Raw genomic sequence first — 27,259 nt, forward strand, 5'->3', positions numbered from 1 at the left:
CTGTACAGGCATTAATAGTGTACAGTGTATAGTAGTAGTGTATATGCCAGCAGCCTGTTCTCAGCAACAGTAGCACCAACTGCCCCTGCTGATGAGCAGACATTGTGAGGAGATCATCCCCAAGCCTCTCTTGTGGCCCTAAGGAAGTACCAGCATGTAGAGAACAGCAGTGTCGTAGCTCCTGTTTTGCTGGTTATCCAGGTCACTCTTTCCCAACAGATATTTCATATTATCGTCTTTGTTAGCATCTTCTGAGCTAAAATCCTCTTTCAAACCAACAGCTGCACAATGATGGCTAAATTCCCTGTCATGTAGGGTGGAGAAAACAGAGCCAAAAAGGATTATTCAAAGTTACGTATGTGTGTAACTTCTCATTGTGGCAAAGTCAGAGGGTTCATTACCTGGCAGGACCAAGGTAAACAAACAAGTCTATTTCTATCAATTCTTATTCTTGGAAAAAGTCTGATATTATTAACATTTTTGTGGGGGAAGATCCAAGGATGTGGCAGAATCCCAATATAAACCAGGTTTGCTCATATAATCTCTCAATAAGCATTCAAACTAGTCTTATGATAAGCATGTTTGAAAAACGGGATTTATTCAGACATTCCTTAATGTATTTTCCCAAGAGTATTCCACATTAGTAATATTAAAAAATATTCCATTGTCTGGAATAGCAGTCATTGAACTTGGTGCTATTTGAGGTTCTTACACACAGAACTAGTGATCCAAAACATCACCTCATGCAGAGTGAAAATATCCATATATACGCAGAAAAGTAAATGCAAGGGTGCACACACACCAAGTGCTGCCTACTCTAATCCCATTCCAGCCTCAGTGGAAAGCTACTGCTAAGTTGTGTGTGCTTAGTTGCATGACAGCATACACAAATCTTAAATACAAACAATTATTATCAGCATTGTACTGACTGTGATTTGCCTTTGTTTTGTCTTTCTACCTCCATTTCTTTTCAAACCATCAGCCATTTTAGTGTTGGAAGTCTCCATACCACTGAAGCTAACTATTTACCATTATGTTAACTGTAATCCAAACTTAAGCATAATATGTGTGTGTGCAAGTTTATAGGTATTTATCTTTTTCTTCTAAGACAATTACTTTTGTTAAGAGACAATTACTTTAAGAGACTATAGGCCAGTTACAATCAATCAATTTTGCTATTCTCTAAAAATATCCAAGATAACAGTAGTCAATTTTTAGCAGTCCTTTCTCTATGCAGACAAAATACAAAGGTTCTTAAAATTTTCCATCCAAGTCTCATTACAGTCCAGCTAGGGAGTGGCAATAGGATGAAAGCCAAGGAATTTCCAGAAATCTTGAAGTGCTACTAAGTCACTGACGCAGTGCCCTGACTATTTGCTTGATGAAAGATGCAGGGCCATTCTGCCCCTAATTAGCAGATATTATCAATTCATCCCAAAAAAAGTAAAAGATTCTTGCCTGCTTACAGTGGGGAAATAAAAAGGATACTTACTTCCCCATTTAGGAAAAAACACAAGCTTTTAGCACTCCTTGACCTCAGTCTCTGGAAAAAACTATTTTAGTTACCACATTTTCTAAGTCCCTTACTCAATTCAAGTAATTCTTTGTTCAGATTATATTTGGTTTACAGTTTAAAATATTAATATGTCTATTGATGTGAAAATATCCTAAAAAACATTAGTAGGTGTATAAAATCTGGAGACCAGTCCTGTGGCAGAATATCTCCCAAAACAGGTTTAATGGAATACACAGGGTTGAAGCCCTAATGATTCCTGAACTTCATTAGCTACCACAGAAGCTCTAATGGTTTACATGCAGGAATGTAAGAATGGACATTTTAGATTTCCTTGGGATGATTTCCTGGATTTCAAAGTGGCAAGATCACATGCTTCAACATAGTTAGGAGAATTTATATTTGGTTGTAAAGGCATGATTTATTGCTCTATTCTGTCTCCTTCAAAACCCTCAGACAAAGGATTTGTGTGAACCCTGAACTTATCCCTTAACTTGTTCTCTTGATCTCCTTGGACTTCTACTGCTTCTTTCTGGATTTAAAGACAACACTATTAAAAAGAAAAAAAAAAAAAAAAAACAACCAGAAAAAAAACCCCAAACAAATTAATCTATAACTCAGGTGGAGAACATGGGTATACTCCTGGTATGTCTTTGTGGCTTTTTCTGCTGTAATACAACAAAACAAAAAAGCATATATATAGAAGAGAATAATACAGGACAGGCCTTCACACTGGAAATAATGCCACAGCTCTTCCTGTGGATGTGAAAAATCCATTGTTTCTGTGCCATGTTCTGAAAAATAATGTTAAAATGGCTAGGCTTGTGGTTGGCTGAATGAAAATAAATGCTGTGAACATGCCACTGTCTCCTTAGTCTAGGTTCCTAGCAGTCAGGGGTGCTACCCCATAAAATGCTTGTGATAAGAGATTATTTAATCTGACAGACAAATCACTACTTGTCTTCAGATGTAAATCTCAAACCTTCTACAGTGTACTAAATTGCAAAAACTAGTTGAAAAGACTTTTAAAAGGGGATAGGCTTGGAAACCTTCCTGTCTCTTTATACCTCTGTACATGCAGAATCAAAACAAAATCTAAACATTATACTTCATATCTGTGTAATTGAAGTGTGAAAATATATATATATGTATGTTTATATATATCCTATATTCCACTCTTCTGAAGTGCTTATCCTTTTTACAGAATACCTTTTTTGTGAGACACAATGCAAACCTACCCCTATTTTAGGACAGGAAAATCTCTAGAACAGTAGAAACTGATCCAGCCTTCAAGAATCTTGTGGACCTAAAGAAAATCTTCTGATACATCCCACAAGGAGACCATATACCAACTAATTACTCATCAACAGTATCACCAATATCACCCTTCCCTCTTTTCTTGCACTCTCCACATATTTAGTGGATCCCCATTTGAGCTGGTGAATTAAAGTTCCTCATTTTTTCTATCCCTCCTCCAGTCTTCTTTTCTAAGGGGATTTTCCACTTTGGGTACTGTAGTTCTTTTCCAACAAACGTAGCTGCCTCATTCCAAATCTAGGAGAAAGCAGATGTCAGGACATTATTTCTTGAATGTGAAGTGATTGTTTGAGTCTCTCCCCTTTGAATGGGAGTTGAAAACCTGACCCATTTAGACGGGCAGAGTTACAATCACACACAAATTAAAAGCAAAGATACTTTGTTTTTTCAATTATCTGAACACTAAAGACCAATCCATAATCCCTAAAATGTTGTTATAAATGTCATTGCAGATAAAATTATCTGGATCTAAAAGCATGAAAGAGGGCAGTCAGATATTTCATTGTCAATGTGGAAAAAATAAAGGTTGAATAAACTAGTTTCATAGCTGTCTTCCAAGCCCTTGGCTCAGAAGCAAGGTTGGAAACAGATTTCTGCCTCTTGCTGCTGGTGGAGATAATTGCTACAGCAGGCTCTAACTGCTTGAAGTGTTTTTATTTTCTTTGTGGTGGAATTAACGTGGTATTCCTTTTTAAAGGAAATTTTAACACAGAAATTTCAACTAGGCACATTGTCAATTACTCCCATCCTCTGTTAGAGACTGACTAAATACCAGAGAGCAGAAATTACATACTTGCTGAAGGAAACACTTCAAACAAGCACCTCACCTGGCTATTCTAGTGATATTTGCTCCTTCTGGATACAACAGCCTTGACAGATGTGATTACTTGGAATTGACAGCTTTCTCTTAATTTGTTAGAAGCTCCGCGAAACACAAGCGGGATATTCTGCAATAACTGTAGCATGATTCAAATCAGTTTTGTAACTTTATTAGCTGTGCACGGTGCATTGTGTGAGTGTGCTTCAGGGTTAATCATCATTATCATGACAGAAATATGCAGACAATAAATAATGCAAAGTGCGTTTTCTAGAATTAATATCGAGAGGATCTTCCACATTAACCTTCCAACCAACAAGAATTCCCATTTCTGGGGAACAGTCATTAAAGATCATGTGCTCAACAGATTCCTCAGCTATCATATAGCACCTACCATTAATCTCTGAGCAAGCTGCCTTTACAGCAATACAGTTAATAGAGATGATGCAGATACCTGCCCAAGGGGACTGCACCATCACCCAGGTTCCGTAGCCTAGACAGTGGCACCTTCTAGGCAAGAAGTTTATGCTGCCAACAGGCCAAATTTGCTCAGCAAGAACCTCTTTAATTGTTGTTGGCTGCATGTGCTGACAGTATTCCTGTTGCTGCTTGTGTTCTGGCTCTGTTGATTCTTCTTTCTGTGCCAAAGCCAGGGTTGCTGCCTCTGGACCCCAAGACATGGAGAGGAAAAAGTATAACAATATATCTTAGGGTTCTTCCTTCCTGGGCAGGGCTTGTGGAAGACTACTCCACTACAAGTCCTGTTTCCTTAGATGTAGCTATGCCTGACCTTGGATAAGGGGTGAAATTTCTCAACACAGCTGTACCAAGAACCAAGGTTTGTTTTAATCAAGCAGTAACTACCCAGCAGATGCAACAATGCAGAGCACCGTGGCATACGACTTCTGCCTTTGTCACTCCTTTGTCTTGAACATCTCTGTCACAATCCTGAGGGTGATCCTCCTAGTGTGATATTGCCAAGGACAAAGGAAGAAGGTGTGATTTTTTTCCACTTCTCTTTCCTAGATAGAGCTATGTTTTCCTTGGCCATAGGCCACAGGCTCTCTGTGAAGTTCTCACAGAACTTCAGGCTGTGAGCTTGGTGGCTTTGAAAGGCAGTGAAAATATCATCAAGCTAGAGACACCTAAGACCTGAAAGTGTGTCATACAGTGAGTGGACAAAAGTCCCTGGCTTGTAGTGCTACCTCACCTACCTAGGCATTGATAACACATTTTTAAGTGTCACCTGAGAGACAGTAATCTTGCATTTTCCTAGCATATCTGATAACTGTGGATCCAAATCCAGTTCTCTTGATTGTCACAGCAAAGTCAGTGTGAGAAGTTATTTTTTTTTAAATGCTTATTTTACAAAGTCTATGGCTTTGAACAGCTGCTTAGCAAAGTGTGCAATCCACACAGGTGTCCTTGGAAGATCAACTGCCCCTAGGAAAGTTACCAGAGAAGAGGTACCTGCTTGGCTCCTTCCTAAAATGAAACCAGACCACCATGAACACCAGATTCCAAGCAGGTACACATAGCTCCTGGGTATGAATTCTGAATAATGGAGCTTGTATCTCAGCTGCTGGTTTTTTGTTTGTTTTCCTTCTCAATCTTCTTCAGAGGATTTAATCAAGTTAATGTTTCTTGGCACTATGTTCTCCATGTTTTGAAGCATTAGGAGACAGCAAGATTTCTGCTACCACAGGAATATGATCTCACATGGAAAAGAAATACAGCAGGCAATAAAATACCATGGATAGCATTTGAATCACCATAACCATTATTATTAGGCCAATGCAGCCATCCCAACCAAATTTGGGACAGACATTTTTGGGGAGAGACTATTTAAAATTTCAGGCAATGGCCATGAAACCAACAATTTTTTTGTGGGAGCTGCCTGGTATACCTTCCAGCAGTCAGACCTTATGCTGTCACAAATAATATGCTGTTCCTTTCGAAGTTTTATCTTCTTGTTTGGGTGCCACAGTGATCCTTCCATGAGTTTTCTTGTCGAGAGGTGAAGGAAAGACTCTTTTTTGGCATCAGGAAAGTAATCAGTCAAGATCATTGTTATGCTGGAAGTAAGCCACCTTTTATCTCAAAACATTTATATCTCAGTTGAAGATCCAAACACTTGCTCCATGCAACCTCCTGAACACAGGGGAAGGATGTGTGCTGTTTGACCTCCAGGATGCAACTCCACATCTATCATGCCATCATAGGAGATGGGGGAGATAGGATAGGCTGTTATCCTCCAGGTACATGATGTAATTTACCAGTGACCACAATATTCAATGTGGTAGCAGCACATTTATATAAAAGCCATTATTTGTGTACTCCTGCTACGACAGCTAGCAAGCAGAGATCTTCTACTGAAGCTCTGTATGACATATTATGCATGCTCAGTCTAGTACAGAAATTGGTCTCTAAGGGATATGAATATACTCATAACTACCTTTTGCATATACTCAGTGAGTCCAGTGAAGAGCTGCAAAGCTAATTAAGATACTGGAGCACCTGCCATACAATGAGAGGTTGAGATTTCTGGGACTGCTTAGTCTTGAGAAAAGGCTGAGCCCCAATGTGTGTAAGTACCTAAAAGGAAGGTGTGAAATACAAACTCAGACTCTTAGTGGTATCCTCTGAAAGGACATGAAATAAAGTACATTCAATTTACACATACTTTTCATTTATCTGTTTTTAAACAGAGTGTGAACAAACACTAGAATAGGTTACCCAGAGAGGTTGTAGAGTTTCCAACCTTAGAGATATACAAAACTTAATTGAGCACAGGTCCTTTCCACTGATTCTGTGAAGTAGGAAAATTCCTTGGCAATGTATTTATCTGCTAAAATTATCAGGTACAATCAGATAAAAATGATCAGGTAAAATCAGGTAAAATCCTCCTAGGGCTGTGACAAACATGAACCTGCTGAAAATCCCCAAATCCTCCTGCCAGACTTACTGCTTCTAATTTTTCTCAGCAGAAGGTGTTCATCAAAGATACTAAAAATGAAAAGCTACTTGCTCTCCCTAGAGCTGGAGTTTGATACTCATAATGTTCATATACAGAGCTCACTTTTCCCCTTTGCTCCAGAACTCTACGTATCTAGTACTTCATAGCCAGGAGGAAAAAGTATGTTCTGTTAGTATAAAAAGGTGAGGAGGCTGAAGACACAGATACACCACATAGTTATTAGTGGTAGAATTTGTAAACGCTGCAAATTGTGTATGGACTGCACACTGAGACAATCTCTTTTTTACTTTTTTACTTGGTTAACTTCTGTTTCCTGAGGTGTACTGTAAGATGAGTAAAAATTTTGAGGAAGAAAAGCTTAAGATCTGAAAGGAGATTGAAACAAATCTCTTCTTCATCAGTCTGAATTCTAGCTCTCATTGATCGATCATAAAGGTAAGGTGATTTTTAACATACTTGTTTTACTCAGTGTTTCTTGGTCATCAGTAGTAAAGTAGTTCTAACTGAATCTTTCTCCACTTATAAACCTTACTATTTGTATAGACAAGGGAAATGAAGGTAGTTTCTAGGCCATCACTGAAAGAAAAAAGACCCCATTAAAACAGTCCCCCTTTTCTCCATACTGTTTCAATTGCTATACCAATTACTAGCAGAGAACTGTGAGATGAAGTGGTCTTAACATGTACAGAAGTGATGTACACATAAGCTTCCTTTTTCTTGTTTTGGATTACAAGAAGTCAAGGTAGCTTTCTAAGCATCCATTGTCAAAAAGGGCAACGCCTCCTCAACATATGTTCAAAATAAATGGACAGTCCCAAGAGTAAAGGGAAAGTAAAACAAGTCTCTGTAGACACAAGGCAACCTGTCACCCAACTCAGAGAAGCAAAACATTATGCTGTTACTCAAAGGATGGCTGTAATGATACCATTCAGTTCTGTCAGCACCATTCCTTTCTGAAATAATCCCAAGAGAAACCCCTATTATACAACACAACACCCTTGCTTTTAGTAGTTCGTTGTCTCTTTTGATGAGACATTGAATAGCCTACCTAGACTGGCAGTCTCATGCTTTATAAATACAAGTTTATTCTTCTTAGGAGAGGACAATTTAAAATAGTTCTTAAAATACTGTACTTAAAAGATATAAAGATTTCTGTTACAAAGTTGCAGTCATAGTATTAGCTTTTAAAATAAATTAGGCACAAAGTAGATTAGCAGCACAAATGCTTAATTTACATATGCTTCCCTGTCCCTGCCCCAACATCCACTGTCATCTGTGAGTTGAGAGATCACACCTCCAAAAATTAATAAATGTGATTGTTTTTTTCACCAACAGAGTGTATATTTTTATCTCACAACACTTTCATTTGTAAGAGTTAGAATCTGTTGTTTGAGGAAATTCTTGAATTCCTCAACTTACCAGGGAATTGTAATGGCACCAGCAGTACAGCCCAACCTCATGGTTCATTGAATGGCAGCAAGAAGTCAGATCCACTACAGGCTTTTCTGGCTACCTGCTAAATACATGTAGTTTCCTGGTCTTTTCTCCCCCCCAAAGTTGCCAATTACTGGTTTGTGATGCAGAATCCCATTTAAGACATTATAAACCAAAGCAACTAAATTCAATTAATGTATTTTCATAATGAGGTGAAAAGAAAACAATTTGCTGGACTAAAAACAACAGTTCAGATGAAAGTTGTTGATTAAGAGCCAGTTAAAAAGCAACTCTTAATCTTGTTACTATTGAGAAATGAGGCACCCAAAGTTCACAGCTGCTAGTGGAAGCAAACTTTTCCCACCACCACCTTTAACAACATCCACTTTAGAGGTGCTGGTCTCTGAATTTTGTGCTTTTTCACTCCTTCTTTGGTCGACCTTTGAAGGTTTTCATGATATCAAGGTTTCCAAAGTACTCTAAAAAGAGAACACTTGCTTTCACTGGCAGGAAGCTGTAAGGCAGGGACGTGGAAGAAGAAGATAAAAAGGAACAAACATCAGAAGAGTTGTGCAATTTTATCACAGAATTAGTTTAACGTGGCTAATACTGACGAAGGCAATATACTCTTTAGAATATAGACCCACTGGTCCTCTCAAAATATCCTTTACACTCATTTGGCAGCCTGAGTTACAGATAGATCAGTATTCCAACCTGGCTTGCAACACAGTCAATAGTGCCCAAATGCTAGAGCAAGACACCATATGGGTTTACAGTTGAATTCAGTGATCTTAGAGGTCTTTTCCAACCAACAATTCTCTGACATGCAGTTATGGAGAAACTGTCTCTACAGCCCCCAGTAAAACTGCACCCCAGTGGAGTCAGCAGGGCACAGTTAGACATTTCTGTCATTGTTCTGTGGCCCAAGGGTAGATTGAACCCATAGAAACAAACAAACAAAACCCTTCCAAAAATGTGCATAACTTAATGAAAATTCAAACCAGCAAATAGAAGCCTCGTTTGTACTTTAAGCATCCCCAGACAGAAAAGAGAGAGGGGAAAAGAAACATAACTTACCTTTTCAAAAAATATAAAGCATAAGTGATGCGTGGTAGAAGCAACATTTCTTGGTTCTGCCGAACAGCAGTGATTATCCTCTCAGCCACATACTCTGGATCCAGAATAGGAAGCACATGTGGCCACCTGAAACAGAAAATATTGCTATAATGCAAATTGCTTTGGATTCACATTTTCTTTAAAAAAGTCTCAATTTTACAGTTATTCAACTAAAAAACGAAATAAATGCCACAAGTCCTATGAGCAACAGAATCTTCATTATGTTAGAGTGAGTGGACATTGTTATTTTCCCCTGTATGACTTCTCATAAGACAAAACCAGAGACCTCATATTAAGACACACCGGACTTTTATTTGGCTCCTAAACTTTGTCATTATATGTGCATACTGAGCAAAGCTATGCCATCAATTTCAGGAGGAGAATGGGGACTTAGAAACCAGAGAGGACAAATGGAGCATTTGGCTTCTGCAGAGGAAAGGACAGCAATTATTTTTCATATTTCAGCTTAAATGAATACTCAAGTACTTAGTTGCCCAGTCACTGGATAGCACTGTTAGCACCCTTCTGAAGCCTTAAAAATAATACAAGCAAAAGAAAGCCTGGCACATGATTTTCATAAAGGAAATAGATTTATAACATGCTAAAAATGCAACTTTCATAAAAACCTCACAAGAGTTTACTCACTTGGATTCAACACCATCAAACATTCCCGTGTTTATGAAGTAAGGACACACAGTTGTGGTTTTAACACCAGTCTTTCTCAGAGCTCTCATCTCTATATCAATTGACTCTGCAAAACCAACTGCTGCAAATTTACTTGCACAGTAATCTGTAAAACAAAACATTAATTGCAGTTAAATATTTAATTTACAAATTAAACTTTACTGTCCAATATTAAACCACTTCACATCAGAATAGGAATGGTTTTAAGGATTAGTTAAAATTTGCTTTTGATCTGATTCATTCCTTTTCTTTCCTCTCCTAAATCAACTGTTGTTCTAGACTGGCAGACAGAGAGTTTCTCATGACATCCCTGCTAGCACCTTTCCACTCTCTAATGAACAATGGTAAATGAAATTATTTTTTCATACAATTTCTTTAAATCCATACACTCACTCACTATGCCTCAAACTCACATTTTCAAGACTCTCTAATGTGGTTTCAACTTGCATTTCAGTTTGTACTTATGATCACTCTTTTGGAGCTAGATTTCTTTTACTGCTATGTCACCTTATTTCATATTCCTCCGTCTTTGTATACATATTCCAGAAATGTCTTCAGAGCTTCCTCTAAATCTAAAGCGACCTCTTCCTTATCAGAAACCTGCAAGTAAATTTTAACAACATTGAGGTTCTCAGCTTCCAAAGTTCCATATGGCTTCTAGATCCTTCTGCCTTGGCAGAAAAACCTGTTTCACAGCACTGCTGAGCTTCTTGAAAATGCGTTGTAAAGAAATGGTCTGTTTAAGGTCAGCTGTTTTGAAAGTCTGACTACTTGCTTTAACTATACAGAAAGATCCAGAATTTCAAAATAAGTTAGGGGTTTTTTTCCCCCATGGATATTGATTTCAGAGTTTAAAATCAAACTAATTACTTCAATTAATATTAGCTTTAATACACTTTAATACTACCTGACATGGCACTGGTTCCACACAGTCCTGCACAGCTTGCTATGCTAACCAAGTGTCCATGGTTAGCTGCAACCATTGCTGGGAGGAAGGCTTTGTAAGTCTGCAAAGTAAATCAGAGTTGCAATTTTACTAAGTAAGCTACATGCCATAATATTTTGAAGGTGTTCGTTGGTTTTAGAGAAATTCTCCCAACAGTTTAAATAAGCTTTCCCCCTTCCATTATGGAAAGGATGTGTGTATGTATGTGGAGCTTGTTTTTTGAATTTTATTGAAACTATTTACATGGGGAGTTCCCACCCCACCAGCACTACCAAAGACAGATGGTAACTTGATGAAAGCTAAATATATAGCTTAATCTAGTACTGAAGTCTCTTTCAAATGAGAATTAAGTGTTCACTACAAATTTTGTGAAATGGCAGAGATTTTAATTTCATGTTTTCCTTCTATTAAATTCATTAAATCTTTGTGATTAAATTTATTTCTAAATAAACTGAAACATGATTGAATATTCTCTTCACAAATCTTTATGACAGAAACACCATATAGGTGACCTGCCTTCACTGAAAGGAAGAAAAAGCACACCAGATTACTCATTCTGGACAAAAGCTCCACTTATTATTAAGAGGATTATTAGAACATGTGGCGTTTCTTACTGAAGTTACCACAGCCACAGAACAACTAGAACACTAACAAAACAGAAGAACTGAGGTCGAATTGAACACTTCTCTGTTACTAGAGGGGCAGCAGCTATTAAGGTGAGCCTGCTTCATGTCAGTTAATAATGAGACTGTAACTTATGACTAGCCTCAGAATTTAGCAGATGGTAGACTTAAGTTCTTTAGAGAACTTCTAAATGTGAAGTGCTTCCACGTGCCTACACTAGAAATTCCCAAAAGATCCATTCTTCCATACTTTAAAAAAAAAAATTACAGACTGCAGAGCAAAGTAAATAATTTCTTGTATCATTTCTGAGCTCTATATCCCTGCATGTTTTCCTCAATTCCAAAAGGCAAAATTAACATTGAAAACATGTTAAAAGGATGTCTTAGTATGTATATGCAAAATACAGGTATTACCCAGAAGTGTGCCATTGTGTTCACTTCCATGGTTTTTTCTACAAGTGAATCTGGAGAATCAAGAAATCTCTTCCCAATTACAATACCAGCATTGTTGATTAGGATGCTGACATCGCCAACTTCTTTTTTAACCTAAAACAAAAAGCATCAAGAGAATGTGCAATAAGTACAAAACATTCTTTTCAAGTATTATATATGAAGACTTAACAAACAGAAATATTACACATTTAAATAAGTTGAACTTATGCTTGTTAAGGATCCAAACACCTCAGGTCCTTGCAGTCTCACCTGATATCTTTTTAAAGGTGAGCTCTCAAATAGATTTTCTTCAGATTTGTGGAGCCCAACACTTTGACACAAGCTTCTGCTTTCAGCACCTCTGTTTCTGAGGACAAATGTCCCAGGTAAGTCTTTAATGCAGAAAGCGTAACTAATACAACAAGTATTTTTCTACAGTAAACACATCTTAAAACTAAAGAGCAATTCTGGACTAGAATCTGGTACACTCTACCCCAGAAATTAAGTTGGCTAAAAATTTCTGTAATTAAAAATTCTGTATTAAATGTATAGGTATAAACCTATACGTTTAATTCAGTAAGAGGAAGTATAGTTTTCATTTTAGCTCCAGACTGAGAACCTTCATGAACAGACTCATTTGAGAGAACAACTGTAGGCCAGCTGATTGCAAGATATTGTGTCAGCTCTCCAAAGGAGAATGAAAATATTTAATATAGAATTTGAAATACAAGTCATTGATCTGAGCTATCTGGGAAGAATGAAATGGGTAATACAGTGAAGAATTAAAGAATAATACTAAAGTCTTTTTGTAACTGGTAAGATTGGATGATTCTACATCATCAGCAGGACATGACATTTACAAAATAATGTAAGGTGTTTTCTTCTGTGCAGATCAGCATGAGGATTATTAGTGAATCTGACAATTGCTGACAGAAGGTTTTAAGTGAGGGACCATGCACTGGACCCTACTGCAACTTCTTTGCTCCTGCAAGCTCTGTTTTCATCATCCTGAACCCACGTCACACAGATCTACACCCTGTTCTCTTTTTCAAATTTCAGCATGACTCAGCCATTGCTTTTCTCCATGGGCCCAGAGTGCTAGCCCTCAATTCAAGTCCTCAAACCTAAAGGTTAATTTTTATCTGCTTCATTCCAGTATCCTTCACACTACAATATTCTTCCTCTACCTCTCCCAGTTCAGCAGGAAGCACAGCTACAGGCCTATGGAGAGACATGCAACTTTTCTGCAAGGACAGCAGCTGTCCAGCTCAGCTGGTGTAACAGCTGCAAGGGGGACCAAGGCTGATCAGCATTACTGGAATACAAAACTAATAGCACCCGCCTCTAACAGGCTGTAATTCATGCACAAGCTTCACGTAGCAGAAAGCCTGTCATAGTCATTTTTGGACATATAGAAGAAAACAGAAGGCTAGAGCTTCTTAAAGAGCACCAAAACATTATTTCAACCAAAAAATGCTCCTGAAGACAGCTGGACATTTTGTTAAAAAAAAAAATCCAGGCAAGACTCACTGTGGAAATCTCTTAGTTCAACAGTTAAGTTTAGCAAATTTTAAGTGAATGAGAACAGGTTCTTAGACTTGAAACTGCTTAACAATTTTAGCTTTTGGCAATACTGCTAGTGTGCCCAAATTATCTAACCACATGCTATGTTTACAAAGCTCTTCAGAAATGAAAGAAATATTTAAGATATATTTATTAATTTAGATAAAGTAAGTCTGCCAAAATCTCTTCACAGCAATGGAATTATTTGAAAATTGCCTAAGCAGTTAATCCTTTTTACAATGTATGGTCTTTTGGTAAAAGGCTGCCAGAACGTGAAATACTGCTTTAGCTTCAATAAATTGATTTTCCGCACTTCACGATTAAGTGCCTGCTTGGTAATTGAATGAATGAACGAGAAGCTACCCAGTTAAAATGAGCTACTGAAAAAGAGAGCCAGCTCTTTTTATTTTTTAAGGAATAGAGATACACAAGTCAACTCTAACAACCAGAAATCTTGAAACAGATAGAAGTGCAAGACATTCAGAATGAATTAACTTTAATCTCTTGCTTTGAATCCACTAAAAAACTTACTCATGCATCTTACGCCCACGCTTGCACTCAGCTTAGAATAATGTCAAAGCCACAAATAAGATACTTTACCTGGTCAGCTACTCTGTAGACATCCTGTCTTTTGCTACAGTCACAGACATAAGAGTGTACTCTTCCTGCTCCGTTTTCTCTGGCCAGTCTAACTGTGCAGTTGAGTCTCTCTTGATTAATACCCCAGAGGACCACCGTGGCTCCAAGGCTGGCAAACTTCACCGCTAAGAGTCTTCCAATGCCATTTCCCGCTCCTGTTATTAATACGATTTCACCACTAACATTCTTCTTCCGTCTAGGAACAACCAAGAACACCAGTGACTCCAGTAAGTAGTAAACAAGAAGTACAATGAATTGTAATGTTTCCAGGAAGAAGTTCATCTTCAGGCTGTTTCTTCAGATACCTGATAAAAAACCCAAAACATTTCCCAGATAGGGTAAACCATAGAGAAAATGCAAACATCAACATTGCAAAAACATTTTCCGATCCAATCTAAATATTTTCTCTACCCTGCTTTTGAATATTGTTTCAAGAAATATATAGGCCTACACCTGCATATCTAATCCATTTGTCCTGTTTCTGTCTCATCTTCATGTTGCTTCCACTTTTCCTCCAGGATGCAGTATATAATTCATTTACCATTCAGAAGCAATAGGAAACACCTGCTCTTATCTGCTTTAGAAATTCCCCATCCCTCATGCCATGGGTTTCATTCTCTGCTCTGACAGAATGTGGACAAAAATCCAAAATACATAAATACATACTACTAATAATAAAAATCTGCCCATTGAGCATCTTAAACAGAAATGCACGACAATTACAACTCAAAACTTATGGTTTAGATCAAAGAACTTTAGTACTCACAAACTACTACTATAGGTCAGGAAAAATTCTGCTTTTAGGACCACAACGTTTTTTTGCTTTGTAGGCACTGCTTGTCACCATGAAATCATATGCAGTACAAGTCACAGTCCCAATTGTGCTGAAAAAACATGAGCATAAGGAGCTTCAAAAGACAATATGCTTATAAATCTCCAAAGCACACTAGATAAATACCTGTCTGTCACTACTGACTTTTCAGCTACCTGTACTATCATTACTGAGGAGAGCCTGCTTTTGCAGTTGAACACAGTTCTTTGGGAATGCACTGCAAAGCTGTTGAGTTTCTTCTCTTCAACCCCCTGCACTAAGCAAATGCCATAGGCTTGACTCATACCATCTCAGGTATGCGTTTAAGCTCACAATCTTACAATTACACATCCCAGTAATGCTGACACCAAGCAGGCCTTTAAGTCTTTGGAGGAATGTTATTTTACTTTCCAGAATACAAAAGCTGTGCAAGAAATTAATCCTTGGTTAAAACAGGTTTTAATCTTTGACTAACAACATTATGAAGCAATAACATCTTCTTTCTCAGCTAAAGGTAGAGAACACTGGCACCTACACTTCACCCTTTAGCACTTTTAGACATTTAGCACCTTTAGCAACCTTTAGACATACCCAGCCTGATTACATCTCTTAGTTAACTTTGCTATCTGTGTGTATAGGTAATCATGTTTGACAAGTGCCAGGAGATAAGTAACTTAGGTCTCTGCTACTCTGAGCAAAGTTCATGAAATTTAGTACGTGAACATACACGTGTTACCACAAGTCTCAGGTTTTCTACATGGGAAACTAGGCTGGTCTTGAAAAGAAACAGGCCTCTGCTAGAGCAGAGCTAGTTATTTCAGAAAGTTTTCTGGCAGAAACATTGGGACATCTTAAAACTGTTCTGATAACAGAAAAACATTTGCCACAGACACAGTGAGTAGGAAAACAAGTTCTTTCTGGCAAAGTCATGGGGTGAATGCTTTCTATTGAGTACTTTCTATTCTTTATTCTCATTAAAATGTGACAAAATGTGTGCAGAGGCAGTAACTTCAGTAAGAAGTGAAACAAATATCAAAACAGCACTGAAACCTTTTTCTAGAGCCAATATTGGCATTTCCTGTAATAGGCTCTCTTATCTATAGAGATGTTACTGTTCTAAGCAAAAATAGAGTTATAAAGGAAAAAAATGTTATTAAATTTCATGCACATAAAAAGTGCAAGTTTTTCGAAGTAAAAGTTCTTTGTTGAGTCTAAAACAAGCAAGAAGACTGTAAAATAAATGCAGCTGCTGAATTGCTGACTTGATTGCACTGATTTAATGCACTTAACAAAAAAACCTCCATTTGTATAAAAGGAGACTGGTATCTCTGCCATAGATAAAGATGTTAAAGTTAATCCCTAAAAAAAACAAGCGAGGCAATTGCCTTCAGAGGCAATACACAATTTGACCTAAACTCAGTTTAAAATTTATGACAGCAATTCTTTAAGTAAAATATTAATATATTAGGCTTGTATAGGTCAAAGGCACATTAGATCTTTCAGAAAAGTATGATTTTCACTTAATGAAGTAGAGTTGTTTATGGATACAGACCACAGGAGACTTCCTGTTAGAAGACCAACTCTGCATCCTTCAACAAGATGCTTAATTTCCACTGACACATTTCTCCCCTAACCCAGATCTGACTGGGCCTCCATTCTCACTCAATGTATTAGTATTGCTAATTACACCAGCTACTGCAAACAAGCATATCCATACAGACAATTAAATTTGCCACTCACTTGGCCGATTTTGGCTTGTCAGCTAAAGTGAGTCGGGATGTACTTAGAAGTAAGTGAATTAACCAGGGGGTCTTTGGCACATATAAAATCCCAGATCACTTCTGATGCCTTGTATTGTTTTTTAGTATGCCTATGTCCTACACAGACATAAGTGTGGAGGGCTTTTATGCGGTAGAGAAGTATCAGACGTTCTACAATGTTTTATCAGACAGATTTCAAGTGCAGGTAACTTGGCCAGCTTGTTGGTACTCGTGCCAACACTCAGCACCGAAAGGCTCTTGCAGACCTGAGAGGGTCTTAAAGATGATCACTGCTCACGAATTACAAGGTAGGATTGAGGCTGGCACACCACCCTTGCTAGTCGAAGGACTAAAGGTTGATCATGCGATCACCTGAGCAGCATTTGGCGAACATGAGTTTTTCTCACTGTACTGGGAGAGTTACAATCCCACAAAAGTACAGCAGCTGTAGCTAGTACAGCAGTGAATTCCTCAGTCCCCGGGGGATGCTGGATAACCTTACTCTCACTTGGCACAGCAAGCCTACCAACCCAATCAGCACCATAAGAAACCCCACAAGCAGCGTTCAGCTGCAGCGACCAGCTCACCACCCCGTCAGACCGCCTCCCCAGGACGCACCGCTGTTCCGCAGCGCCCGGCTGACCACGGCCTTCGAGCCTCCTACCGAGCGCCCGCACACCCTGGCCCGTACCCCGGCGCCCGCCCAGCCCACGTCGCCCCAGCACCGGGGTACCTTCGCCTGCTAACCTGAAAGACAAGCAGAGCACCTCCGCGTCCCACCGTGGCGCAGCGGCTCTGGGGTGGGCGGGCGAGAGCGGTGCGAAGGAAGCAGGGAGCACAGCGGGGCGGAGCCAAGCAGCCCTGCCTTCATCAGTCAGCCCGCCCCGGCGCGGGGCTGAGCGGATTCCCGGGGCAGAGCCGGCGTCCGTTCCGCAGCGGCACAACGCCGGCCTGGGGGCTGCAGCTGCCGCGGCGCTGTCCGCGCTCCGCCCGGGGCCGCCGGCCGCTAGGATGGGATTCAGCCGGGTGGGGGGAGCGGGCGCGGCACGGAGTTCTGGGGTCCTCCCCGGGCGGCCGTGAGGACGTTTATCCTCCGTGGGCTCTTCGCTGAGGCTAGAGAAGGGTCAAAAGCTCAAAGGACGGAGTAGTTTGTTGGGCGGAGGCCCTCGGGACAACGCTCCAACTCCCCCGCACTTTCCTGGGGTTTATTGTTGTTGTTGTTGTTTGTTGGGGTTGTGGGTCTTTTGTTTGTTTTAAGAAAAGTATTTATACACATGAGGTGGTTATCACTCCGTGCTGAGACTTGCACCTAAAGGCATGGTTGATGTAAAGAGGTCACCTGGCCTGTGTGAAGAAGCCATGCTGCATGGAAGTGGTTTAACCGGGTTGAGTGTGACCCGTTCAGGGTGGGGTCCTTTTGAGGGAATGAAGGATACTTCAGTTTAAAAAAATGAGTTCTGGCTGTACCCAGATTAGAGAATTTGGTTTGCTAATTCAGTGAAATGCTCCTCGTTTACTGCTATATATACACATAAGTCCCTTAGGGCAGCATTGTTTTGGAGGGTTTTTTTAACCATATGCTCATCCTTAGGCAGCAGAACTCTGAACTATATGTTGCTGACCATTCACAACTTCAAGTAAAGTTTGTATGATGAGAGAACACTTAGTACTACCAGAAAAAATAAGACTGAAGGCATTTGCTTGGCAAATTATTATCGTGATCATTAATATGCCTACTTTCCAGTATTACTGTATTAAAGCAGTACATTTAGGAGGCTAACAATAGTCAAACAGTGACACTGGCTGCTGCTTTCTTTTTAGAGAAGTTTCTTTTAAAAGTGGCTCACAACAAGAAAGTGTTAAAAAAACATCCCAGTTATTTAATTTTAAAAAGGTTTAAATATGAGCTTTGCATTAATACTTGGAAATTAATAGTATTTAACTTTGAGAGTGACCTTATGATTGGAGTTGGAGGCTAGAAGATGGGAGACACATCCTCTTTCCCCTCCTTATATGAAGACTTCAGGTATGTAAGAAACTTGCTGAAACAAAATTCACCAGATAGCTTCACTTTACTAGTCTACATTATGGAAGACTAAAACTAGTTTGTACAGAAACTATTTTAAGACTCAGATTAGCATCTTTCAGAGTCTTGTGTCAAAGAAGACACAAATGGAATCACTACTCTTGATTCTAGTCTAGAAATGGAACTATGCTAATTTGTATCAGATGAGGATGTCTCCCTCTTGCCACATGTTACTTTTGGACTGATTTTTGAGTGCTGTCAGAATTCCAGGAATGTAGAATTAGGACTGGTGTTTGTTTTGTGTCATGTCCCACTGGATGTCTTCAAAGGAGCCCAAGGTCCTTCAAGTCATAAGAACATGTTTGAGGAACTTTTTAAGTGCTGTCCCTTCTGCATGTCTATAGTACTTATGCTGTGTAAATGTACTGCTAGTCTAGCATTTTTTACTGAGAGCTGTATTGTATTTTGGCCTACCTTAACTTCAGGAAAGCACTTGGCATCTGTTGTTGGGTAGATATTGGTACCTCTGCTAGAACAGTGTACCCAGTAGCACACTAGAGTGCTGTTTATGCTTCATGTGAATCTGTGGTAGATATTTTATTACATTCACCTGATTTCACCACCACTTAATCTTGATTATAGATTATATATTATGACTGAATCTATAATCTTGATTATAGATTATAGATGTGTCACAAGAAACATGGATAAAGCAAATAGAGAGTTAAGGTTGGTCTAAGCTGGATAAATGCAATTGCATGGTGATTAGAATAGTCATCCTCACTTTAGAGTAAAAAAACAAACAAGAATATCCTGTCATGCTGTTGGAGCCATATTCTCTTAAAAGCTCTTGTATTACTTCTTTTTCTATCAGAACACTCAAAATGCAATAAATATTTTGATATTAAAGCATCAGTTTGTACCCCCGCTGTTGAAGTGGAATAGTGTGATATCCTTGTAAACAGTCTGATCTTTCTGCTTTCTTTGAATGCTTACTCTAGAATTCTTAAAATTACCTTATTGTGCTCTTCAACGTCTTCATGAGGGGAAGTGGAGGGGCAGAGGGGCAGGTACTGATCTCTTCACTCTCATCAGGATTCAAGGAAACAGCATGAATCTGAGTCAGGAGAGTTTTAGGATGGATCTCAGGAAAAGATTTTTCACCCACACAGCAGCTGAACACGGGAACAGGCTCCCTAGGGAAGTGGTCACAGCACCAAGCTCAATAAGCGTTTGGACAATGCTCTCTGGCACATGGTGTGACTCTTGAGGTGTCCTGTGCAGGGTCTGTCCTGTGTTGGACTTAATGATCCTGATGGGTCCCTTCCAACTCATTGTATTCTATAATTCTATGGTTAAGCTTTCACTGGCAGTATCAGCTGCTTTAGCAACTGTAGGTATGTCACTACAATTGCAGCCTACACAAACTTGTCCTAAGTCACACATTGCAACTTCTAGGAGAGGAGTGGGTCTTCATAGAAACCCTAGTGCCTTGCTCAGAGAAGTCATATGTGTCCTGTGTTGCCTCTGAAGGAAACAGGGCAAACACCACTTAGCCAGAGTTCCTCAAAATTGACTTTTCCTTTTTTATTCCTGCAGAAGAAAAACATCTGAGGCAAAGGAGATTCCAGTCAAGAGGAAGGATTATCATCCTGAACATAGATGACTAAGTGACATTCTGAATTTTCATTTAGTATGTGTATTTCCTTTGAATGATTTTTACTATCTAGTGGAGGTTTATGGAATTCTAGTTCCCAGTATTAGCAGATTTGAAAACACAGGAATTGTAAAAGTGACCAACTATTACCCACTGGTGCCCCATTCATTTCATCTGGAAAAAGTGCCAAGTCCTGTTTCGTGAGGGGGTGAGATGTGCTGCATTAATATCTGTTCAAAGTATTTACGAACTGCACAGCAAATATAACCAGCAGCTTTGGTGTTTCTCAAACATTAGGAGAGGGACAAATTCTCATTGGAAAAGGAATATGCCAGCACTAAGTATCACCATGACTTAGCCACTGGATGCTCAGATCATATAGTTCGGTGCCTGTTAAGATGTGTTTCCACTGTCAGGACCTCATAGATTGTTTTTAATTCCCCAATCATTTTTGGCAGTGAACCTCATCAGAACAAGAAAATGTGTTGATATGGGCCAGCTCTGTGATGCAATATATCATATGTTTACACAGTGCAGAGGATTGTGTGGCAATAGGAGTGAAAGCTTGCAAAGCATGACTACTTAATTTGGGTTCCCATGCCAAAAGAAAGGGTTGTATGGGTGCTCTTGCCTCTAACCATGGCAACAGGTAGTATTATACCACAGGCATGTGTGTGAAATTATGTTCTTTACCCATGCAGAAATGCCTATTAAATCAGCCCAGTAATCAGGCAGCGTTGGCTCACCTCCCATCTCCAGAGTTAACCCACTTTATTCACAACAGTTAGATGAATGAAAAAAAAAAAGGTGCATTCTAGTGCGATGCAGAAATGTTACAGCATATGCTCAAATATTGAATATTTAAATATCAAATATTATTATGTGTCCAAGAGCTGTTATAAATCAGCTTTGTTTAGCAGCATGTGTTTTCTGATCCTGCACTAGGATTTTATTTGCCAATGTATAAGATGTAACTTTATGCACAATGAACACGGGTAGTCTGTTGGCTGCCACAATCAGCTGCAAAGAGACTGCTGCTGTGTAGCTGTTTGCTCAGAGCTTTTGCATGCTCCCCTATGTGCCTATGGTATGTTCTGATTAGCATCATTACTTACTAGAGTATCTGCCTGTACTGCAGGAGGAAGTGTCCCACAAGAGATTTTTTTTTCATGAAAAAAAAAAATTGTGACTAGTTACTGGAGGAGTCTGGGCTAAAACATCAGGAGTAATGCAAGGTTTCTGACATGGAGAAATTAGAGACACAGCAGGGAAGCAAAACCAGCAAAAAAGGGTTTGAGGTCTGAGAAATGATGCAGCAAGGCTGATACCCAGTTAACAGAAAGAAAAGTTAGCAAGGTTTTTAATTTATTAATTGAATATATAGGAAAGCAGTGGGTTGGAGAGTGTGTTCTAGTATAGGAATAAGTAGGGATTGGAGGAGAACACAGAATGGAAACAGCAAGGTATAACCAAAGAACTAATTTAAACCTCCATGTGCTGGAGGGAAGACTCCAAGAGTGGCAGTCATGAATATGGCATCTGGGCTTGCAGATCTGTACCCTGATGGAAAGCCAGGGCAGCCTTACATGCAGGTAGGGGCTAGAAGTGAAGATAAATGATAGGGGGAGAAGGAAATGAATAATGGCTCTGTGCCAGACCAAATCTTCATTTCTCTGCTTTTCCTTCTTTTCAAATTCTGTTGCTTTTTGTCTTGTTTTAGATGTTAAAAAGTCTGGGGAGAGTGAGGTGCAGAGTTTCTAGTGTATTTTAATGCACTCTGTAACGTGTGGCCACTAATTCTGTGAGTGGTCAGCTTCATTCCATACCTGTATCACTGTAAGCTACCATGAAAAAAAAATTGCTCCTTTGCTCCTCTGTTACTTTGTTATTTATAGGCCTAAAAGAGATGGGGGTTTCCAGCTCTGCACCATACTTTCTAGGGTATCAGATGATGTGATTATTATCAGGATTTTTGCCTTCTCATGTAAGAGCCTCTCAATAAGATAGAAAGTACCCTCTGTCCCTCAGTAAAACTTTGTGAGTGCCAGAATATACTTGCCATGTCTTGTGATGGTTGATTTTGGCTTGCTGTGTACTTCTCAAAAGCTGAGATAATGCTGCTAATGTCTGTGCAGAAATTAAAGACTGATACATTCTTCTGCATTGTTGGCCTGTAAATTAGAAAAAAAATGCTATTAAAGGAAAAAAATGATGATATTTTTATACTAACTTTTATGTCCATGATATCATACTTAGCTGCCAGCTGCAATGACATTAACCCTCATGTCTCTGCTGCATGCAAAATCACAGCACTGTTTTGCTTTTGGATTTTAACTTAACCTTTTCTCTACAATTTCTAAGTTATTATGTCTTTAGCTACAGAGGAAATCCACACATAAGCATGTTGGTGAAATAATTTTCTCAGAGAACATATAAATTCATGAACATTGAGCATGAAGTATTTACATTTACAGGAGTGTACTGGCTTGGACAATGTTTCTCTGTGCTCCCCTGGTTACTTCAAAAGAGTTACTTCAAACCTGCTACCTTCTGAGTGATCAGCTGATTTCTGAGGGACCAGAGATGAAATCACCTCTGCTTTGCCAGGTTTCATTCAAACTTAAATGTCACTCTCCCTCATCTGCAAATCTGGATTTCTATGGTCCACTTAATAGTTCACTTAATATTTAAGTTGAACAACTCCCCAAAAGAAGCTAAGAGTGTACAGGCCTGATTTCAACATGGTGGTTCTAGATGTGTCTCAGTGCTACACGCGTGTGCTGCATGGTACACATGACTTAACATGCAGTGCAAACTCCTGTTTTCTTCATGTGAAATTCTGATCTAAACTACGGACATGATATGCATTTAGGGCTTTGAGGTCTTGAGTACTAATGAGTCTATTGACCTATGCAGTACTCTGTAGGTTAGAGAGTGTAAGAAAAAAGACATTTGAAATCCTAAAGCAGATGGAAAGATCCTGTCCAGCTCTTTTAGTCACACTTCGCAACCCTTTTTAAAGTTGTACTAGATTTTGTTGTATTTTATTACTGTATTTACACTTTACATTTTGTTACATCCATTTGCCTACACTTGCTTGAAATGCATCCAATGCATTTGTTAATATATTTTCCCTACAATAAACTGTTGTATCTTTGAGTATTATATGTAAAATTCTTATTGTAAAATTCACTATTGTCCATTTTCAGCTCTGATTATTATGTCCGTAGTAGCTGGCTATTGATGGATTAAACTGAGCACCATGTTGATTGGTGGCAAAAGGCCGATGCACATATGTCACAGCAGCACAAAGTGGTATGATGAAAAAGTCTCAAGGAAGTTTGTGAAGAAACAAAACCTGTCCAGGAAATCTTTACTCTCAGCTAATCTAAAGAAAAAATCTATTACTGCATTTGTAGTCCTTTATTTGTCACTGTATATATAAAATTGTGAAATTAAAACTTTTTTCCACAGCTGACTTTGAATAGCTATGGGAAATTCTGAATTTGTGATTTTCTTTTCCCCCAAGACATCACTTGCTAAGTGTGGAACCTCACCCACAGAAATCCTATGAAATCATCTCAGTATTACAGAGACAGAACTTTTTGCCCCATTTTTGTTCCATTTGAATGCAGGATATGATCTGAGCACTCACAGTGTCACTTCTCATATATCTGAATATAAAGTAAGTCCCTTACATTTTCTGAAAGGTCTGTATTTCTCACTATTGCTCACTTAATTTCTGAAAAATTTTCTGTTCTAGACTTGAAATCTGTAACATGTTAATTCCACAGCTGAAAGCCAAAGAAAGCCATTTTTAAAATGCTTTACTGTTGCCCATTTAATTTCCTGTGGTTGAAGGAGAGTTCCACCAACGTTATCTTCCTCAGCCTCCTTCCTGTTCCCTGAAAATTACACTTGGAGAAAACAAGACCACAAGACCACCATGTTTTAGACTGGATTTTGTTTCAAAATATGTTAGGCTGAAAACTGCTTGCTTTTTAAACCCAAATTAGTGGTCTCTAAAGAAGGGAAAGAGTTCAGAAAACATGGGGAAGTATATCAGAATAACATGTAAAGTGACATAATAGTTTTTCAGGGAAGAAAGGATAAGGAAATATAAAGCAACAGTCTCACCACAATGAATCCATCATGCAGCCACATCTTCCATGCTAAGTATGAACTAATTCCCCTGCTTTCTACTCTCATCTCAGAAAAAATCTAGAACAACTTGGAAGGTATGCCAAAGAGTGAACAGGCTCTCACAGTGTGCAACAGCTTTTGCCTAAGAGACATTTGAACAGCTTGGAAGAATTGAGAGGGGAGAGGTGTGATAGAGGAATATAACATCTCAAATGGTGTGGATGAACTGAATGCTTATGCAGTTTCTCACAATAAATAAGTAGGTGATAACAAGTGACTGGCATCCTCAAGGTGTAAATGAAAGAAAAGAAACTACCCTTTCCCTTCCCTTTCCCTTAGTCCTGGAAAGCAGACTGATTTTCATGGTGAAAACTCTAATTATTTTATGCAGGTTGATTATAAAATGAATACATACACAAGAAAAAGTGTATTAAAACCCAGTGTTCTTAGTGATTGCCTACTAAAAGTCCCATTTCAGAGATTCAACAGTCTTTTATGTATGTATGTCCTATGGACACTTTGCAAAGTGATTGTGGAAAACAGTCTTACTGCTCAGAGCAGCAGTTTAAAGAAAGAAGTGTTTCATTTTAGAAAGCTAAATTACACAGCTGATCTGACACGACCAATACATATACAGTACTGGCAGCAACATTGTTCATTGCAGAAGAACAGCCATACTGTGTTAGTCAAACATCTATTTAACCTTGTATTTTTCTCCTCATGCAGCCAGCAGCACGTACTTAGGCAAACAGTATAAGAACAGGGAAAGCAAACAAGTGCTCTTTCAGTGCATGTGGACACATTCAGTCAGGGACTTCCTAAGCCACAGAAAACAGTTTTGCATTTAATGTTCCCGATGGATAAATGGAAAAAATATAATTGACATGCTTGTGCATTACAGCTGCTTCTGAATAATTGTGGAAATGTTGCTTTTCTGCTTTTTGATCTCTAGATAATGTCTGTGAACTTTCCCTTAGGAAAAATACCTCTTGAATGTAAGGTGCATGTTTTTGGTTTGTCCATGTTAATATGCTAAGCATATAATTAAAGTCTTGGGGTTTTACCTCACTTACCTGCCCTTGTAGGTATTAGAGAATAGGCACATAACATTTATATTGTGCAATTAGAAGAACTATTAATTACTGAAGGTATCACTGAATTGGTAAACAATGTACATCTGCCTACCTGTTGCATTTTAAGCTGCGATCCATGGATTGTTTAATCTGTGGATCATGCTCAACATATGACAACAGTAACTAAAACTCTTCTCACTGGGCTTAAATTTGCCATATGGGGACATGTGGCTCCATTGGAAAATTTCTGGACATCTGAAAACTGAGATTAAAAATATATTAGGAAGGGAAGGTCAGTAAGGAAGGAGGGAAAAAGCTTTCCATCATGTTCAACAAAGACCTCAATTTTTTTTTTTTTTTTATTGATAGGTCATCCTTAGTTCTTGAAGAAAAACAGTGATCTATCAACTTTCTGAGCAAAGAAAATGCACAGGCCAGCTCGGGCACCAGTGTTCAGTTAGAAGGAACAAAAATCAAATCTGAGCTTTAATGATTCTGTTCTTATTTTCACTTTGTCTGCATTTGTTTGTGTGCACTCCCAAATACTGGTGGATACAGTTTTGTTTTGCATGTTTATGCAACTTCATAGACTGCCTTTTTTACATCTGACACAACACTGGGAATCAAAACATCGGTCAGGAACGTCAGGAAGGTCATTTTGGGCCAAAGAGATGGCCCAAATGCCAACCTCACATTCCTGGTCTTTCCTAGCAAGGTGTACAGTGGTGTACAGCCACAGCCTCACAGGGCCCGACTTTTGCATTTGGACTGAACACCCGCAAACAGTCCCAGCCTGGATCCACCACGATCCCCCAACAGCTGTTAGTCTCCAGGATGCCTGCGAAGTGATTACAGAAACCATAAATTAAATAAATGATTTTGAAATCCGACCTCTGAAGTGCCACAGCCCTCCAGAGGAAGGAACCGCTTCCCCCGTAGAACCACCTGGGAACCGGCTGGACCCCCCACCCCGGCCCCCCGCACTGACTGGCGCTGCCGTTACCGGTCCCACTGGGAACTGAGGAAGCGGTGATGCTTTTTTAAGGCTGCGGAGCTTTCCCCTTTCGGCTCGCACCTACAATAAAAAAACCCCAAACAACCCTTCCCTTCCTGACGCTCCGGAAAGCCAGCAGGCGAGGCACCGGCCCTCCCAGCAGCCCCAGCCGGGCCTGGCCGGTCCCCGCCCCGCGCTGCCGGGAAATGTAGTGCGGGGGGCGGCGGCCCGCGGGGCCCGGGGGCGGCCGGGGCGGGGGCGGAGTGCGGGTCCCGCCGTGCCCCGGCTCGCAGCCTCTGGGGCTGGGGGGCGGTGGCGGGGGAGCCCCGCGGGGGCCGCGGGAGCGGATCGGGCCTGAGGTGGCACAAAATGGCACCTGCTGGATCGAACGGGCGGGCGGCGCGCACGGCTCGGCCTCGTCCCTCAGGGCGATGGGCCCCGTTGCCGCAATGGTGGCACTTAAGCAACGAGGGCTGATAGAGCAATAGGCCCCTGATGCAACAACGTGGGCCCGAAATGTTTTCTCTCAGCCTGGAGCTTGGGTGTGCCCCTGTGACGATGTTTCCTGGGGGAGAAACACACCTGGGTGTTTACATGCAAGTGGGTTTGTATCTTGTGCTCATGTTTTGGTTGTGCCAAGTTTCAGTGTTACAGGCTGTGTTCCAACCAGACCTGCTTCTTCATGTCACCAGGTCTGGAATCTCTTTTTTGCATGTCCATTGATGCTAAAAGCT

At 39.7% G+C, this 27,259-nt stretch overlaps 1 protein-coding gene and 2 long non-coding RNA genes across 8 annotated transcripts; 1 reads left to right on the forward strand and 2 right to left on the reverse strand.

The window, feature by feature from the left end:
• The first annotated feature begins 133 nt into the window (after positions 1–133).
• LOC128813165 (uncharacterized) lies at positions 134–12,261 on the forward strand. Of its 4 annotated transcripts, XR_008438937.1 has the most exons (6): positions 156–415; positions 5,067–5,175; positions 6,943–7,059; positions 10,405–10,603; positions 11,299–11,520; positions 12,174–12,261. It is a non-coding gene; the product is annotated as an uncharacterized LOC128813165 (long non-coding RNA). The 4 variants fall into 4 exon arrangements; XR_008438940.1 differs by lacking the exons at positions 6,943–7,059; positions 10,405–10,603; positions 11,299–11,520; positions 12,174–12,261 and adding an exon at positions 5,268–5,455 and having other exon boundaries at positions 134–201; positions 316–415; XR_008438936.1 differs by lacking the exons at positions 6,943–7,059; positions 10,405–10,603; positions 11,299–11,520; positions 12,174–12,261 and adding an exon at positions 5,268–5,455.
• LOC128813130 (epidermal retinol dehydrogenase 2-like) lies at positions 7,687–17,475 on the reverse strand. Of its 3 annotated transcripts, none has more exons than XM_053987900.1 (7): positions 17,380–17,475; positions 14,023–14,366; positions 11,842–11,973; positions 10,766–10,865; positions 9,820–9,964; positions 9,136–9,261; positions 7,687–8,572 (listed from the first exon to the last, which is right to left on the reverse strand). In XM_053987900.1, the coding sequence occupies exons 2-7, from the start codon at positions 14,341–14,343 to the stop codon at positions 8,479–8,481; spliced, it is 918 nt and encodes a 305-aa protein (XP_053843875.1). In that variant the 5' UTR covers positions 14,344–14,366; positions 17,380–17,475; the 3' UTR covers positions 7,687–8,478. The 3 variants fall into 3 exon arrangements, with proteins under 3 accessions (XP_053843875.1, XP_053843889.1, XP_053843881.1); XM_053987914.1 differs by lacking the exon at positions 17,380–17,475 and adding an exon at positions 17,324–17,339; XM_053987906.1 differs by lacking the exon at positions 17,380–17,475 and adding an exon at positions 17,251–17,334.
• A 4,182-nt stretch (positions 17,476–21,657) lies between these two features.
• On the reverse strand, positions 21,658–26,787 carry LOC128813159 (uncharacterized). Its single transcript, XR_008438934.1, has 3 exons — positions 26,535–26,787; positions 25,644–25,793; positions 21,658–22,486 (listed from the first exon to the last, which is right to left on the reverse strand). It is a non-coding gene; the product is annotated as an uncharacterized LOC128813159 (long non-coding RNA).
• Positions 26,788–27,259: the final 472 nt, after the last annotated feature.

This window comes from Vidua macroura, chromosome 1, assembly GCF_024509145.1.
Source record: "Vidua macroura isolate BioBank_ID:100142 chromosome 1, ASM2450914v1, whole genome shotgun sequence".
In the NCBI taxonomy this organism is placed as follows: domain Eukaryota; kingdom Metazoa; phylum Chordata; class Aves; order Passeriformes; family Viduidae; genus Vidua; species Vidua macroura.